The following is a 15961-nucleotide window of genomic DNA, read 5'->3' as shown; positions in this document are numbered from 1 at the left end:
AATTACAGGGTATAATTTTGTGATCCTCGAAAATGGCAATGCATTAGGAATACTATGGGTATAATAGTGTATTTTGTAATATCCATGGTGCTGTTCATGTCGATAGGTGACGATTATTACTTACCATCAGTAGGCTGTCAGCTTGTTTACCATTCTAAGTTGCATAAAAAAAGTTCTTTTGTTTAAAAATTGTCGCAATATTGTACACTTCTCTACTCACTGACATTGATGCTCCTTTCCAGTTTAGGTGTTGCTGGAAGAGAACTCTTCTAGAGTTAAGCTCGCCTTTGTACATTTGCATATATATATATATATATATATATATATATATATATATATATATATATATATATATATATATATATATATATATATATTTCTGTGAGAGTCCAGTGATTCTATTTCTGATATAATAATTTATTTATTTCTCTCACAAAATGACAACATAATAAAATTGACAGCGATATAGGTTACGATTTAAAAACAATCGTTGTGAGAGACTGGTGTCGGTACTAGTATATCACCCATTCTAGTAGTATAGACTATATTATATGGTTCTGGGATAGTAAAAACATTGTTTATATATATATATATATATATATATATATATATATATATATATATATATATATATTTTTTTTTTTTATTTCTATTGTTATTATGTGATTTTAATCTAACATGTGTTATTGTACTGATGGTTTCGTGGGTGAGCGTATTAGGAGACTGTAAATAAATAAATAAAATAAATAAATACTAGGGAACTTAATGGTATAAATGACGTGGGTAGTATTATATACTTCCACACACACACATTATTTATATATATATTATTTATATATATATATATATATATATATATATATATATATATATATATGTGTGTGTGTGTGTGTGTGTGTGTGGAAGTGCTACCAATACTACCCACGTCTAGTTAAAAATGACAATACGTACATAGTGTAACAAATTACGTAAGTTAATTATAAACTTTGGCAAAATTAGTTGGAAACAGATTTAACTGGCGCGATCAAATCATCTCGTCTAATTACGATGCCTTCGGAATAAGTTGATTGGTTTTCTGATAAAACTAAGTTTCAGTTAAGTTAATTAAAACTATAAGAATACAGGTTTATTAGATGTAACAATAATATTAAAACGCACAATAGATTTTTTTTACTGAATTAAATTGAAAATCTGGCCATGTGGTCCTAGCATAGAATAGGCCACCGAAGAGGCAGTTTTTTTTGTTGAACGCAACCTTTATTATTATTTATACACGCGGCTATTTTTTAAAAGGTCAGAAATATTTAAAAAAATTAAAAATAAAATTAATTTTTAAATATGTTTTATAATAATAATAATATTTATTTAATTAGACTACATAAAGCTCATTTTGTTAGTTATAAATTGACTTAACCTATGTTAGTAAATGAGCGGTCATAACGCTCTTGCATTGATAACCTGTCCCACCCAATAGTTTAGGATGGGACAGTCCATTTTATCAGCAATTGTCTTCAGAACACTGTTTGAGCTAGCTTATTAATAAATAAGTTGTTGAATGCAATACAAGTATTATAAATAATTTCGTATTGCACTGAAGTTGTTTAAAATATCTTTAATTATATATTTCCAAATCATATCTACTTGATTTTTAATTTCATCATCATCATCATCATATTAGCTTTTAACTGTCCACTGCTAAGATAAGCCTCCCCTTTAGAAGATTTAATAGTTACCAGTAGTTACCACATTTGGCAGGCAGATTGGCAACAGCGGTTAGGCTTTGGTGACATTCTAAGAGGGACGCTGTTGCCCATCCCTTGACCGTTAAGTTCCCTTAGTTGCCTCATTAGTTGCTTAGTTGACACCCACGAAAATGGAAGGGGTGGCCCATTCTATGCCGGGACCACACGGTGAATCGTCAAATTAAACTATATCGATTGCAAAAAAAAATGATCAAATTCAGTCCAGAATTAACGAAGAAATCGCGTAACGTACGCAAAAAATATACGCAAATTAAAAAAAATCCTTCTTTATTTCGCGTAAAAATTTTCTAAAATACGTTAATATCGTAACCACGTTTCATCTTTTTCGTCTGTAGATATTGAACTCAACGGAGTTTTTCTTCAACGATAAAAGCGCAAAACCCAAAATAAACATACTTACCAAGGCTTTAAGGATCATTTTGTATATTTAAATACATCTAACTTGTGAAACCAGGGTCTGAATAAGGGATGCAATATTATATATATATATATATAATATTGCATCCCTAATTAATATTTATTAATATTCTATATATAATACCATATATATATATATATATATATATATATATATATATATATATATATATATATATATGGTATTTGTATCTTTGGGAGATGCCTAACTAATTCCAAACTCGATGGGAGCCCTTAGACTCCTAAGCAACTCTGAACAGCTGTTCCATCCTCCATCCTGTTACCATCAGACGAGCTGTATGTTTTTTGCCACCTTCATGATATAAAAAAATATAAATAATTACAATTCAATATAATACAAAAAATAACAAATATAAAATTAAGTACCTAGTAATTTATAAATTGCTTCTAAAAGTAGTTTAAAGGCAGGACGACAAGTTTCGGGTCTGTAATGTATTTTACAGCGTTTTAAAATGTTCGCCTTCGCAGCTAGGGCTAGTCAACTTTAGCAATTAACTTTTAGTTCTGCAAGTCAAATGATATCTGCTTTTAAAAATGGTAGCCAATAGCTGCTGCAACTCTCCCTGCGTACTTCTAATTTACTGAAAACACTTCAGTATTGCCCAATAGAGCAATAAAGTCCGATCAATCTAATCTGATCGCGAAATTGAGCTAAGCAATTTTCTTTATTACATACATGGTGGAATAATAAAAATTGCCCATGCCCCCTTAACGGATGGATGCCTCCCCCTTGACCCTACTATCTCATATTATGGCTCATTTTTCTTATCCTTAATGACCAAACACAACATAAGGAATAGATGCAAGTAAGCTGCTTAGCAACAGAAATATAAGTTTAGAAGCGACTAAGGAAACAATTTCATACTATTTTCTTTCTTCTTTCTTTATTTATTCATTATTGTCACAAACGGTATATATTATATTAGAATAATAATTAAATATAACACAAGGGCAAGTTTATCTCGAAAAGAGATTTTTGTCAGTTTATATACGATATAAACTGACAGCTTATTCGTAGTTACAGACATACATACATGTGTGCCAATCGACTTAAATATTATTGTTAAAAATAAATAGATAAAATATCTGCACAATTGAAAACACATATGTATAAATACATAAATACATAAATATAATTATATATATAATACAAATGTATTATATAATATAATAGTATTGTCTTCTTTCTTATATAGCTCGCTGTTTATGATACAAATGAGATAATGGACTTCATATAATAATATAAAGCAATTCCCACGACATAAAGAAATAATAAAAATATATGTATCGCATTGCGACGAAATATATAATTTATTTTAACTAATGAATTACTTATAAGCAATGGACTTTCCCTAAGTCCGCCCCTGGGAGAAATATTAACATTTTCCCCGTATTTCTCCAGGTGCGTCCCTCCGCGCGGCTGGCAAATCCTGGCGGGCGGAACATAAGGCGGCGCGCACACTCGGCATCATAGTTGGTGCGTTTTTATTATGTTGGCTGCCATTTTTTCTATGGTAAGTAATTAATGTTTGTATTAAACCTAATTATAACATGGCAAATAAATAATAGTATTAAATAATATTAAATATTATACACCATTTTTATCGGGTCTGAAATAAGTTTTCAAATTATTCTAAATGTTTTATTCTATTTGTCGTTACAATAAATTTCTGTTCTATTTGCTAATAAATGTTTACATTTTAATTTGGTTTTTATTTGCCTAATTCACCATTTAGTTAATTTAATTTGTCCTTTTATAATTTTGTAATATAAATAATAATTAAAAATTGTGTCTCACAAAACACATATTAGCAAACATTTTATAAATATGACATAATAAATATTATATTAATAATTAAAAATCATGTCCCGTAAAATAACCGACTTCAACTAAGACAAAACAATTTATTTTGGTCTTAAACTTAAACCACTGAAGCGATTTTAATAAAATTTCTATAGAAACGATCTGTGAGTATATCTTATCAGCTAAAAAAAGAATTTTCCAAATCGGTTTAAAATTGACGGAGTTGTGAGGTTTGAAACATACAAAAAATACAATCGAATTGAGAGCCACCGTTTTTTTTGAAGTCGGTTAAAAATAAGTTTTTAATCTGTACTAATATCTAATATAAAGGTAACATTTCATCATAGGTACGTTACAACGAACGTGTGCGGCGAGCCGTGCGAGACACCGTCTATTGTGGTCGGCGTACTCTTCTGGATCGGCTACTTCAACTCGGCACTGAACCCGCTCATTTATGCGTATTTTAATCGTGATTTCCGAGACGCATTTAAAAACACATTAATGTGCGCGCTGCCTTGTTGTTTTAGCTGTTGGAAAGACACTGGCACAGCGCAGTTTGTATAATAGTTACAGACGTGCGACAAAAAAATCGTTTAATTTATTTACGTGATTAGTACTACTTTAGATGTAAGGGACTCTACAATATGTATCGCATTATTTATATTAACATTAGTCGCAGTTAAGTAGAACGTGAAATTGTAGTGTTTAATGTGAAAAAAAATGCGATTTTAAATCGCATCAAATTGTTACTTGCATAATAAGGAATTATGATATGTAATGTTAAATGAAAAGATATGAGTAATAAAATTATTATAATTGAAATTTATTTTGTATATAATATATAATTAATTTATATAATTGATAATGTTGAGACTGGTTCACTTTGTATGATCTGAGGTTTATTTCTCTTTCTGTATTGAAAGGTTATTATAATTCTTAGCGTCGTAATTCTTTTTCATTTCAACTTAGATGCTAAATTATAATGTATGGACAAGTTTGTGTTGTATAAAGCTTATTAAGATTGTAGAGTCAGACGTAATTTCTAAATTAGGATGGTAATTCAAGTATTATTAAAGTTGATCTCGTGTTATTCACTAAGTCTCAAAGTTTATATCTTGAACATGCGTCAAATACTATATGTATGTAATATTATGTAGATATAATTGTTCATTAATATAATATACTTTAAGAAAATTTACATATTTATATTTAAATTGCAACTTTATGTATAAATATTATACATAAATACTATTTTCAATATATTTTTGTAAATGAGATGTTACATTACGAAAGTCCTTAACACTGATTATTTGATTAGAATTATTTAATTCCCCATGATTATTTCAATATTTCTGTTTATAAAACTAATGACTTATATTTTTAATTCAATAAATTCTGATGAGCGTTAAAAATGTACTAACTTGCAGACATTGCGATTATTAATCGTCAGTAATTGCGATTTAAATATTTATCCGCTCGTCTGCATATAACATAGGGGAGGTTATAACAATACGAAATCCATCGTATTCATGAAACCGTACAACTTTCTACAAAGAACAAATGGGTCGAAATAACGAAACAATTATTGAACATTTCATGTCTTATCTTCAATTTAATTGACGTGTCTAATTGCGACGAAGGCGCCCTCTGCCGAGAATTTTTTTATGATACTTAAAATTACAAAATTTAACGGCGCACCTGGTAGAATACAGCCGCCTATATATATATATATATATATATATATATATATATATATATATATATATATATATATGAACAACACCATGAATACCATGGAATACACTGTAACTCCCATGGCGCCCCTCAATCGTCACCATTCCTGAGGACTGTAGTGTTATGCCTACGTATCCTGTGTCCTTATTCAGTAACTTCTCTCCTATATTTCTATTTATTTGTTTATCACAGATCTTTGCAATATGTCTAAACCACCAAAATATGGATTTTCAGTAGTAATGTCTAAAATCCTCTTATAGTTCTTCTCTTATTGTCCCATTCGTGTTTCAACCGTGAAGCAGTTGTGTTTGCATGGCTGTGTTTCGATTTGAAGGGTGGGAAAAAAATATATAATGCAATAATGAGTGTTTGTTTATCAGTCACAAACGCTTCTTATATTCGTACTGCCATTTTGAAACCACGTGAGTAATTTCTAACTGTACTAATATAGGTTGTATTTAAAAATAATAGTTGCTCAATCTGTATGTTTGTTAGTATTCTATTATTTTTTTTTTCTTTAATCCATAGTGTAAATATAGATTTAAATACAACTAAGCACCTTTGTTTATTTAAATCACGCGCGTCATTCTACGAAGAGATCTTTTAAATATTTTTATTATTAGATTAGAAATTGATCGAAACAACGTCACTAAATATAACTAAATTATTTTCGTTAATTATTTTGTAATTAAAGATAATTTGATGTAAAATTTCTAAATTGGCGAATAGTCCTTTTATTGTGTGTATGTATTTATATGTATGAATGTAAAGTGACAGTTAATACGCGATCTTTTCTTAAATGGATTATAACGCACACACACAATTGCAATGTTTCTTGCCAGTACGTGTTTTTTGCAAAATTGTACAATACACGAGAATAAAGACAAAAATTATGAGAAATTATTACTATATCGGTAAAAGACAAATAAAACGACTCGCCAATTTAGAAATTTCGTCACAAATTGTCTTTAATTACAAAATAATCAACAAAAACTCCAAGTCTCGATTCTAGCGCCATCTAGTAATTCGTGTTAAATTTTGTTTTTTGACCAACTTTTGTTACTTTAATACATAAGTGCAAATTAGTATAGAAATTTTAATAAAATATAAATATCTCATATTTCAGTAATAATTATTGTGTGATTGAAAATGTCGAAGCGGGTGCTCGATGCCTCTACTATAGACTACAATTATTCATATAAATAATTCTTAAATAATTAATTTATAATATTACCTATACTTATTTGATATTATAAAGTATATAAAAAACATACTTACATAATTCGAAAACCCATTAAAAACAGATAAACCCATAATGTAAAATAAATATACATATTTAAATACCCCGATTCACGCCTCTTGGGAAACGTTGAGTTTGGATTTCGAAATCACAAACCCGAAATCACAATCCCATTCCGTTTCACGCAGTATACTCGTATTATACATAATATAAAATACATTTTCCATTTTAATTAACGTATTCAGCAACAAACAAGTACAAAGAGATATTGTACGTTTAGTATTGTATGACATGCAATGTTACGTGAAACGGAACGTAAAATATGATTTTCAGTCCGTGTCACTATAAGTGTATAAGTAATTAAAAATGGCTGATAATATATAATTATTGGAAAAAAAATGTGCAGTAATTATTAGTATTTTAACATAAAAAGTTTAAAAACTGAATTCTAATCGCAATCCAGAACTCAGTTTAGTATGAATATGAATTTAAAAAATATAAAAAAAAAATCTAATACAATTAGCAAAATCCTATTAATATTATAAAAGCGAAAGATTATAATAGTGGATAAATTGTTATTTATTTCACGCAAAAACTACCTGAGTCCTCAGGAATGGCAACGCATGGGGGGTATCATGGGCAAAACAGTATACTCTGTTATGTCCATGGTACTGCTCATGTCTATAGGCGACAGTTACCACTTTCCATCAGGTGGGCCGACAGCTTGTTTGCCATTCTAAGTAGTATAAAAAAAAGAATGAAATTTGGTACACGGATTATATCCTAATTTATTTGTTTATTTAATACTTTAATGTACACACTAATTAGTACATATAAATTTGTGTACTGATTTACGCGGACAAAACCGCAGGATATAGTTAGTTTTATGCACGGTACTTAACTCTCGGAACTAAGTGAAAAATCAGTAGTAGTTCATTTGTAAAACGAATTCACCGCTTGCAGTTATTTTTTTTTAATCCTATTTTCAATTACCAACTCAATACCTTCGCAGATTGACGTAGCTAATGAGCGATTAAATTAACAAAATTTTACTACAATTCAGGAAAAGAGCTCAGACAATAAGACAGTCTTATAAATACTACAACGAATTTAAATAAAGAACAAATGTTACTAGGCCCCTCCAAATTAGTTCCCTCCAAAATAAAGCGTGTGACTTAAAAAAAAAGTAGAAAAAATTAAAAAGACTACTTCTTTCATTATAGTGTGATGTTTCTGTTTAGCGTATTACTCTGTGGCATTTATTATTTCTATAAATACTGAATAAATACCTGATTGTTTAAATTTTTATAAATGCACCCCAAAAAAAATCTAATTTCCAAACCGGTTCCAAATATAAATAATGAAAATATTTTAATAAAGAATGAGTAACGAAATATAAGTATTTTAAATCAAATTATAAAAGCAAAAAAGGCCATTTTAAATTTATAAAATAAATACCTCATTTGTTTCTGAAGTTATCATATCACTGTTCTGTATTTAAAAACCTTTATTAAATATTGCACTTTTTTTTAGTACGTTTGTTCCGTTATGGAACAGGCTAAGGTCGGAGACCATGCTGCCTAATCTTCAGTATGATCATTTGTCTGGAATAATTTTGCACTATTCTTAGATTTATATTTTTTTTATTTAATTTGTTTGGCACTACGCGTGCTAACAAACACTATTTATTTAAACACTATTTAAGGAACACCAACAGCATATTGCATTATAACATATAGGTATAACAAACATTAAATATAATACAATTTTAATGCACATGCCTATTATAGGTATTCACAGCATTCACTTTAACATAATTATACAGTGTAAGAAAACTATGAAAGTAATTAAAGCAAAGCTAGCTAAAAATAATGTGGTAGTCTTTTTTTAAATCATATATTCAAGTGATGTTAGATTAAATAAAAAAAATACTTTACACTCTATTTATAGATTCATAATTACATGTATATTTTTTAATTTTATTTAACACTGCGCGTGCCAACTGACACTAGAAAAATAATTGCAACATAACTGGCTGAACATAACGTAGTGCGTTTTTTTTTAATTCAATAATTTTAAATTGAGATGGTAATAACTTGACGTAATTTATCATACAGTGGACTGTCATATAGATAGAGTGTCTCCATAGAAATGCTTCGAGAAAAACGGGTCAACTTTTTCATACAATTTTCCGTGATAAATATTTATGAGTGATTCCTTTATAACTTCTATATTTATTTTGTCTTATAAATTCTACATCTTTTTAATGCGTAAACACGTTTTTTTATTTATTAAATAATACGTCAAGGTATAATACATTTTATGCGTAAATATATAGAATACTGATCAAAAAACGATCAAAAAGGTGACCCTTTTATGAGGCTCAAGGTTCTATCTGTATACCACTTTCCATCAGGTGGACCGTCGGCTTGTTTGCCATTCTAAGTTGTATAAAAAAAAATCACTGTTAGTGTAAGTTGTATAAAAAAAAAAGTGAGGACTGTTTACAAAATAGCCAGTTATTTATAACGTGTTCTTAGTGATAACAACTAATATTGAATCCAATTATCCTTGACAAGCATCAAGGGCGGACTGACCCTTTCGTGACCTCGCATCTGTTTGCTCTATTCATCATTAATGTACTTCGTAAAGTAAGAAAATTGCGAGACCATTGTCATTGCAAATTGATTTTCAGCGCCACTGACAGTAAATTGCTTCCACATTGCAAACTCTTGGAATAAAGTGCGTTCCGATTCACCCGTCACACGCATCGACGCTTCGAGCGTTCCGTTTTACGCTCTGGAGGGCCTGAAGCGTTCTCGATACAGCTAGCACATTAAAATTTTAATGTCTATTAGGGACGAATTTTATTTTTATCAACTAATTGGCAATTAATAATTAATGATTTGGATTAATTCAGTAATTAATTTAGTTACATCACATTAAGACGGGTTAGCAATGTTATTATTAAGTAAATGAATTAACACATATACGTCATTTATTAAAATAACATAAAATCATTTAAAAATGATGTAGAAAAGCCACAAACATATATAACAATGAACAAATAAAAACTAAGTCTATTTAATACATTCTATGACGAAGTTAAATTAATTAAAAAAAAAACATATATCTTTATCAGAAGATAATATATAAAAAACGAATTAAATACAAACTAAATTCAATTTTACATTATCAACAATAATATTGTTAAATGTTTCATAAGTACACATTTTCCTTAAATGTAATAACTGCCGGTTTAACTTACTTGTAATTATATAGAGAAAACTCGATTAGTTTCGGGATCAATTCGTGTTCCTTAATCGTGAGCGGCTGTGATGCGAGCGCCGAGTCAGCGAACCGAGACGTGTAGTCAAGCTCGTGCTCGCAATTATTACATAAAAATATAATACATTTAAAATAATTAATTTTCTTAAATAATTATATTTCATTAGTTACTAGTTTTAATTAAATTAATTAATAACTTGCGCCCTCTATACACGAATGTGCATTGAATCTGTAGCTCAATTGATAAGAGCACTAGCTCTAACATGACGTAGAAGGTGCGAATTCAAATTACACCAGCTTCGAAATTTTTCAATCACTCAATACTTACAATTTATATTAAATATATAATTTTTTCTCCAACTCTTAAGAAGCTACGAATCACTTTTATTCCTATATAATAATATAATTGAATCATTTTAGACGAAAACCTTAAATGTTATTACAGAAATACATTTCCTAACTTCCTTTACCCGTCACATGCAGGTAATGGTCTATTTGGCCCAACTCCGCTATCAACATGCCGCAGTTTCTCGTTGGTGTTACATGTGCAATAAAAGAAACCTTTATCCAATAATGGACTATTACTCCAGCTATATTGTACGGTCGTATTCAGCATTCCTTTTGGGGACATTGTGTCCTTAACAGCTCGAGTGGTGTTTACACGGCGCTAACGGGTTCTGTGGAACGTGTAAGGACTCGATTCACTTATGTGGAAATGTAATATAAATATTAATAATATTTCGGTAAATACAACATCATTCTATTAAGTACCTAATACATATACAATTTGGCCAAAGATCTGTGTTACAGCAGAGTTATAACTATGTTTTATTTTTAAAATAACCATCACTATATTTATGACTAGCGATCCGGCCTGACTTTGTATAAGTAGATAGAACTTTCGAACGTAACTCAAAAATAATGTAGTTTTCTATAGATGAAAGAATCTTTAAAATCCGTTGAGTATTTTTTGAGTTTGTCCATAAAAAACAAACAAATCTCTTCTCTTTTATTATATATAAAAAAACTTTTGTATAAAGTCTAAACTATTTTTGGAAACGCCAAATATAGTAAGATCATTAAATTCTCGTCAATCAATTATGTATAAATTTAAAACTGTCGTTAAGAAGCACTTACCAGTTAATTCTATTACTTACTAAACGATTACTTGGAAGACAAACATTCTTAGCGTTAGTTTGATCGTAAATGTGGGTTTAAGTTAGACTTATACCTCGTATAAATAAATATTTTGTATATATGTTCTATATACAACATAAAACAAAATTTTCATCGCGCCTCCGATCAAACTGTTTATAATTACTCCTCTCCATCCAAAGGTTGCCTGGAAGAGATCGCTTTTAGCGATAAGGTCGCCCATTGTTTTCTTATTGTGATTATTTCTTGTAATTGTTTATATTTATAATAAGTTTACTATTGTAATCTTTTGCAGGAAACAATAAAGAGTATCTATCTATCTATCTATCTATTTTGTCAGAAAAAAATTTAAAGCATCAATCGGGATTAGTCCCCTTGTTCATAAAAACGCCAAACATTCTATAAACTTATTTTAGCCATTGAAGTGTTTTCTTTTTTTTTAATGCTAAATTTTCAAGTCGAATGAAAGTGACAAAGCATTCCAATAGTTAAAATAGATTTATAATAACTTTTAATTTCTCTTTTAATAAAGGGCTATATTTCTTAAATCTGGATTTAAACAATTTATATAATATTTAAAAGAAAAAAATTATGTGACACTAAAAATTTCAAATTTTTCTCCTTTTTTACACATATATAAATTAATTTTATAGAATTCAATGACTATTAGAAGATGTCACATCAGTCCTGCCGTAACCAAGATGTGGTACAATCTATGTCGAAAAATAGATAATAATGTATATCAGTTATATAGGTGCCATTTCCTTGTAATCGCGTTGCGTTAAGTTTTAAAAATTAATTTAAATACTTTCACACATATATGTTTTATTATATTTTTCATTATATACTAGCCTTGACCGGGATATGTTTACTGACCGGGATGAAAAGTAACTTATATTCTTTTCCATCCCATATATTATACTATGTGCATACCAAATTTCATGGTGATTGACTGAGCCATTAAAACACTATATGGTAACAAACAAACTCACTTTGAGTACAAGCAGTACTCGAAGTGAGTTTGTTTGTTTTAATCAACTTTTAATAAATTGCTTAATTATTTATTTAAAAGAAAAGCAAATTTTTTTTAAATAAAAGAAATTATATTTTGTAATTTTCATTTATATGGTCTTGTTTATTATAAATATAATATTAATTAAACTATTAGGTATACATTGTGATATTATATAAGTAGTTAATGTATATGACAGATCCACGACGTGGTATCACGACACGCTGCAAACCCCTTGCGCTTTTTCTTCTAGATTGGGTAGACGGATCTGTCATCTCTTTGTTAGTGATTTAGTCATTAAATATAATTATAGTTTTTAATGAAATTTAAAAAATAACGGGCCATTTTTTCCGTTAGAAGTTCAGTTTTAATTTTTCTTTTATTCTTTATCATTGAATACCTTTTATTGCCTTCTCTTACATTGGCGTTACATATTTATATTTCGGTCCTTGATTTGCTACATTATTATTTTAAATTTGTAATTTGCTCACACAACTTATTATTGCTTTTAATATTTTTCATAAATATTTTTATATTAATAAAATAAGAAAAAAATATGTAATTTTTCTAATTTTAAATTATTGCATTTTCTAATGACGATAATGGCCTATTATTTTTTATATAATGTTTGTTTGCAAAAGGGGAAAACAAATACGTAACAATTAAGTGTTATATTTATGTAAATCCTTATTATTAAATATTAAGTAAATAAATTAACCATTTGAATGAACACAATGAAAATGGTTGTAAACGAAAAAAAAAAAAACACTAGTATTTAGAATGTATTTTTATGTAAATAATTTAATATTAGCGCCCAATATTTTCTTAATGCTGTTATATTTTTCAAATAATTCTACACTATAATAAAATAAATGGATTAGATAAATTTAATATGTTATTAATTATAATTACACAAAATAAATTAGTTTGTGTAATTACAATTATGTAATTATATATATAATTAATTACATGTATAATTGTGTCTCTGAAAACTATTGCAGATATTTCCAGGATTCTGTTACCTTATGATTTATATGCTTCACAGCTCTTTTTACACATTTTAATATTATGGATTAGAATACCTTTAAATCATCATAATCTCAAATAAAATTAATTTATAACACCTAACCGTCGATTGAAGTGTTCTCAACATAACGAGAGCCACGATGACACTCAAGTCATTTACATTTCATTTCCCGTTCTCAATAGTCCCCCAGAGAGCATGATCCGCAATAATTTCGCACAGTCTCCGTGTATAATTTTGAAATCATTCTTTGACATTTTATATTCATGATATTTTTTTGTTATATATTTGTACATTTAAAAATATTAATTTTATTCAAGTATAAAAATATATGTACACAAATTTATATATTTATTTTATATTTAATGAATAATACGAAAAATATAATGTACAATTTCTAATTCACTTTCTGTTTTGTTTATTCAAAAAGCAATCATACTTTTATATATTATTTATAACAGCTCTATTTTTAGAAGCTCTGAGTTTGCCGATTACTGTCCAATTAATTCATTTTAAATCTGTTGAAAGATATATTTTATTATATAGGTTTTATAAAAGATAGATCAACCAATTTTATAGTTTTCTTTATTATTGTTATAGTATTAGTATTATTAACTGGATAAAAAGTTTTATACATTATTATAAATAAATTATATATTATATTTATGGATACGTTTTTAAAATTGTAAACTTATTTTTAATAAAACCTATTATTATTTTTATATCTTCATTATTGTATTTGTAAAAACAATCCATACTTCTTTAATATTTTATTTATATATTATCATTTTCCAATATGGCTATAATGAGATTTATTATAACTTAAATAACTTGATATATGAATATATCCGTACATGTTATATCATTATACGCTACATCTTTACACATTTTAAGCATATCATTACCAAACTCATAAACAAGAATGTTTTTTTAATTTTTTTCCATAACGTTCTCTTACACCCTTATTCATAAAAACGTCAAACCTCTCATAAACCTATTTTAGATATTGAACTATTTCGTCTCTTTCTTTTTTGTTAAATTCTCAATATGAATTAAAGTGATAAAACAATGCAAACATACAATAGTAAAAGTGATTATTACATCCGTATTGTATTATGATTTTGTTCAACTAGTAGAACGAAACGAACTAAAAATATCCGATCTGTTCCACTAGTAGAACAAAACGAACTAAAAATATCCGATCTGTTCCACTAGCAGAACAAAACAAACTGAAAAAATCCGATCTCTACCACTAGTAGAACAATACTAAAACATCCATTCTGTACAGTAAAGCTAAACGAACTATAAAATCCGTTCTGTTCAACTAGTAAAACAAAACGAACTAAAAAATATGTTACGTACTAATAGTAAAACAAAACGGACTAAAAATCTAGTTTTTTTAGTAAAAAAGAACGGAGAGTGTAATTATATTAAACATCTGAATTGTTCAATTATTTAGTTCCACTATTTTTTTATATGAGTAATAAGGTAAGAAATCTCATTATATTTCAAATGTTTATTTGTATATAATTTTAATAAAGAAATAAATATGTTGAACATTAAGTTCATGAGAGGTTTTCGTTTATATATATAAGGGTATTAATTTATAAATGTAAATAATGTAAAGATATTAGTAATAAATGAATACAGCAATAATTAGTATTGGCTATAAATACTTATGTATATTTAGGTATACATAAAATTAAATTATTAAATATGAAATGTTTTACGTTCTCATAATTTGATTCTTGTTGCAAAGTGTTATATGTCGTACGTAACTATTAGATAAATTTAATGATCGTACAAAAATAATAAACGATTAAAATGTATGATGTATTTTTATTGACATAAACCCTATCTATACTAGTTTTTTTTTTATACCAAAAAGGCATCAAACTAACATACAGCCCGTCTGATGGTAAACGGTCACTGTAGCCTATAAACGCCTGCCACACAAGGAGTACCTCGCGCGTGTTGCGATCCTTGAAAAAAACCTTAATACATTATTTTTGAAGAACTCCTATACTATAGTCTCTAGAGAAAACCTCGACAGGGAGCTCATTCCACAACCTGAGTGTTCACGGGAGGAAATTCCTTTGAAATCGCACTGTACGTGATCATTTAGACTCAAGCATGTGAGAATTCTCTGTCGATGCCGAGCGGTGCGATGATAAAAGTTGGATATAGGCATCATTTAAAACAATTCCTCAGAACACAATATAGCCTTTGTGGGGTAGTAGATAGAGAAAACCGAAAGATAGCTCTCCATCTTTACATCCTTACCAGAGAGAGACTTTGTACAAAAGTCGTTTCCTTGGGTACTTCTGTCCTATTCGTGTTTCTACCGTGAAGCGTATGTGTTTGCATGGCTATGTTTCGGTTTAAAGGGTGGAATATGGCAGTAAATTTACATGGTACAAAGGAATAACACCTGAGTCCTCAGGCATAACAACGCATGGTATCATGGGGGAAATAGTATACTCTGTTATACCGTACTGCTCAA

General features: G+C 28.4%; 1 protein-coding gene across 1 annotated transcript in view; it reads left to right on the top strand.

Moving 5' to 3' along the window:
• The window catches only part of LOC116412832 (octopamine receptor beta-3R-like), a 98039-nt gene extending 82786 nt beyond the window's left edge, over positions 1-15253 (top strand). The window contains exons 3-4 of the mRNA XM_052896861.1: positions 3604-3715; positions 4353-15253. Coding sequence (XP_052752821.1) covers positions 3604-3715; positions 4353-4569 — 329 coding nt within the window. The 3' untranslated portion in view covers positions 4570-15253. The remainder of the gene's footprint in view (positions 1-3603; positions 3716-4352) is intronic.
• The last annotated feature ends 708 nt before the right edge of the window (positions 15254-15961 follow it).

The sequence above is a fragment of the Galleria mellonella genome, unplaced genomic scaffold, assembly GCF_026898425.1.
Source record: "Galleria mellonella isolate WM207_F2 unplaced genomic scaffold, CSIRO_AGI_GalMel_v1 utg35, whole genome shotgun sequence".
Lineage (NCBI taxonomy): Eukaryota > Metazoa > Arthropoda > Insecta > Lepidoptera > Pyralidae > Galleria > Galleria mellonella.
This window is presented reverse-complemented; position numbering and strand designations above follow the sequence as displayed.